This window comes from Salmo trutta, chromosome 14 (assembly GCF_901001165.1).
Source record: "Salmo trutta chromosome 14, fSalTru1.1, whole genome shotgun sequence".
Lineage (NCBI taxonomy): Eukaryota > Metazoa > Chordata > Actinopteri > Salmoniformes > Salmonidae > Salmo > Salmo trutta.
Window position 1 is genome coordinate 302,860 of NC_042970.1, and position 3,838 is coordinate 306,697.

General features: G+C 42.5%; 1 protein-coding gene across 1 annotated transcript; it reads right to left on the minus strand.

Moving 5' to 3' along the window:
* Positions 1–837: 837 nt before the first annotated feature.
* LOC115207057 (histamine H1 receptor-like) lies at positions 838–3,481 on the minus strand. The gene is made up of 3 exons (XM_029774069.1): positions 3,397–3,481; positions 3,024–3,133; positions 838–2,840 (listed from the first exon to the last, which is right to left on the minus strand). The coding sequence occupies exons 1-3, from the start codon at positions 3,432–3,434 to the stop codon at positions 1,336–1,338; spliced, it is 1,653 nt and encodes a 550-aa protein (XP_029629929.1). The 5' UTR covers positions 3,435–3,481; the 3' UTR covers positions 838–1,335.
* Between the last annotated feature and the right edge of the window lie 357 nt (positions 3,482–3,838).

Sequence of the window (3,838 nt, forward strand, 5' to 3'; positions counted from 1 at the left end):
ATGTATCGTGTAACTCAATGTTTTTATTTACAGATAATACTAATGTACTGTAGGTACTGTTGACTTGATAAACAAAACCAAAGCATACCTTGTCGAAAGACTGCTCACAGTGTACGGAAATCAATATTTCATTTTTCTTTGGGGGGGATGAAATATCCCTGTGGAAAATTCTTCAGACATTGGCGTGGGGTGTCCGTGGGTGGCTTTTGAGATTTGTTTTGGATACCTCATGTCTTACTCAATCGTCCAAATCGGAAGTTGACCTGCCTAGCCTATTTATTGTGAATAAATTGGCCTACTTTTTAGAATCCCAAAAAATGTATTTATCCAGAGAATTCAGTATATTTACCCAGATGATTCAGTATGTTTACACAGATGATTCAGTATGTTTACCCAGATGATTCAGTATGTTTACCCAGATGATTCAGTATGTTTACCCAGATGATTCAGTATGTTTACCCAGATGATTCAGTATATTTACCCATATGATTCAGGCCAAAGTGAATAACAATAATCATGGCAGCATGTCCTCAACTCAGGATGAAGCCAATGCATTAGAGTTATATTTAGATATTTTATCTACGTAGAGTGGTCTATGCACAGCTAACTCCATTTGTTTAGAAAAGTTTTGAATATTAGAATGTTGTGTGAGCTGTGAGTTGCAACAGTAGACAGTGTGTGTGTGTGTGTGTCTACACTCCACTTTACGAGATGTAATTATTTTAGGTAAAGTAAATAGCTATAACAGTTACATAGTTGCGTACTCACCTATAAAAAAAAAAAAAAAACACCATGTCAGTTAGGATACTTTATTGGACAGCACAGACACTGCACTGACTCATATCTAACAAAAATTCAGATTCCATTAAGACACATTTCCGTTTTCACCAAAAATGGACAAGCACTTGAAGGAGATTGTATTGAAACTGTCTCTGTGCCTTATTCTCCTTCTGCAGTTATTCTCCTTCTGCAGGTAACCTTATTCTGCAGTTATTCCTCTTCTGCAGAGTTATTCTCCTTCTGCAGTTATTCCTCTTCTGCAGAGTTTTTTTTTCTACAGTTCTTCTTAGCAGAGTTATTCGAATAAATAATAAATAAATACAGAGCTGCAATGCTTTCTGTCTTTTCACAGAGTAGGAACGATGATGTTATGTTCTGGGTCTGATAGTGTACGAAAATATTTAGGCGGACAATAAATAAGCATTATATTTACAAAATTATACAAATTTAAGGTACCAAATTGAGGTCACTCAAAACATTCAAACACACATATTACAAGTTAAAGCATCACAAGAAAATACATTGAAATGCCACTCATGTTCATAAAACTTTTCATCACAAATTAATGTGTAGGATAGTTTTAAACACTCGTTTGAAATTCTCATTGCAGAGTGGGTATATGAACGGGTTCAAGGTAGAGTTAATATACCCGAGCCATATCGTGAACATATGTAGGTTGTGATGTACACAGGTTTGGCAGAAAGCCATGACCATAAAGACTATGAAGTAGGGGATCCAGCACATCATGAACCCAGCTATAATACAGCCCAGCTGCTTGGCCGCTTTGTGCTCCTTATGGACCTGAAGGCTCTGGATACGCTGCCTGGACTGGGCACAGAACTTCTGCCAGGTCTGTTTTAGAGTCACAGCGTTGGCTGCAGCGTCCGGGTTAGCACCATCATCAGGCTCTGGGTCCTCCTGGGGCGGGGGTGACTCGGGTGAATTATGGAGACATGGTGACGGGGATAAATTCACAGACTGGGTGAACTCGTTGTTGTAGAACATAGTGGTGTATCTCTGCATGTCAGATATCTGGGTTATCTCGCAGACGCCAGCCACAGAGTTTGGCGGCACGGCTACCTTGCAGTCGTTCACGGATACGTAGAGTTTCTGAACGTTGTCGTCGTCGTAGTTTGTGAAGCCAAGAGGTAAAGAGGACAGGTTCAAAGGGGTCTCCGAGTCCAAATTCTTCTGCTGGAAAGACGAAGAGCCGCTCTTTCTTTTGTCCTTTACAGTCGTCCTCAGACGTTTTGTCATTCTGAGCACTGAATGAGTGGAATGAGAGTCTTTCCCAGACTTGGGTTCCCTGGGTGCGTTGGTTTCAACTGTATCTGTGGAGTCGTATGGCTGGTCTAATGTGTACTGATCAAAGTCTGAGTTTCTTTCTTTCTTAGACTCGCAGGGGCTATTTCCTGTTTGGACTTTGTGTCCGATCCTGTTGTCCACCACGGAATCTGTGGGATTGATAATCCTCTCCCTCTCTCTGAAGTTCTGTCTCACAGCCATGTAGATGCGTGAGTAGAACCACAGCATCAACAGAGACGGAAGGTAGAAGTTAAACACTGAAGTTAAAACCTTAAACCACGTAACAAACCGGAAATCAGTGTCACACTTATTCTCCATCTCCGGTTTGAGGTCGACCTGAACGAATGACCTCCACCCTAGTATAGGAATAATCCATGTCATGGACATTAGCCAGGCCCCTGAGATCATAACGCTAGCTCTCCCTCTGGTCCGGTACTTCAGGTACCTCAGCGGCTCGTGAACGGACCGATACCGATCCAGACAAAGTATAAACAGACTAAAGATGGAGGCTGTGCTGGCTACATAATCCATGATGAGCCAGAACTGACAGACGACTCTCCCCAGCCTCCACTCATCCTCCAGCAGATAGACCAGGTTGAGAGGCATGACGGTGGCCCCGACGATGAGATCTGCCACGGAGAGGCTGACGATGTAGAGGTTGCCCACCGTGTGGAGGGTCCGCTCCTTCTTCACAGCGTAGAGTACCAGGATGTTCATGATGACCGTGAGCAGCGACAGGAAGCCCAGGAAGACACCTACAATAGAATATTATAACACAATTAATAGAATAGATACTTTATTGTCCATTGGTTAGAATGAACATCTGTCTTCTTCCTTTCCCAACGCCCCCAGGCGCACACACACACACACACACACACACACACACACACACACCCAGGCATACACATATACACACACACACACACACACACACACACCTAGTAGGATGTTGTGGAAGCTGTTGTGGTGCTGGAGGCGGAAGGAGCTGTTGAAAAGTGTCGGGACAGTCTCCTGGCCGTACGGGTTTCTCCAGGTGCTGTTGAAGTACCTTATTAGAAAAACAAAATCAGATGAAAGTTTATTCATCACAGGATACAGGTGGGTGTAAACGGTAGAGGGAAATGATTACTTGCCAGCTCTCCTCAACAGTCATTCTAGTATAACACCCTCTCATAGTAATGCAATATATTCGCAACACTCCCATGCAATATATTTAACATGCAGATCTTTTGACAGCGATGTCACATGTCACATGTATATCTAACGGTTTATAGAAATTCATTAGACACACACACGTGTTAATTAAAGCACCTGTCCATGGGGATGTCAGGTGACTGAATAGACTCCATCACAGTTCTTTATGTAAGTATTCTTCACCCCTCCTCTTCATCCTCTCTGGATCCCTTCACATGATGTCAGAAGTGTTGGAAACATCAGGAGAAATCACAGCAAACAGTATCCATGCTGAATCAATCACCATCAGCCATTACTGTACCTGCAAAGTCAAAACAAATAATAACAATAATCATTATTTCTCTTTTTGTGTCCCAAATGGCATCCCATTCCCTTTATAGTGCACTACTGTTGACCAGATCCCTATTCCCTATATAGTGCACTACTGTTGACCAGATCCCTATTCCCTATATAGTGCACTACTGTTGACCAAATCCCTATTCCCTATATAGTGCACTACTGTTGACCAAATCCCTATTCCCTATATAGTGCACTACGTATGACCATAGCCAGGCGAAAG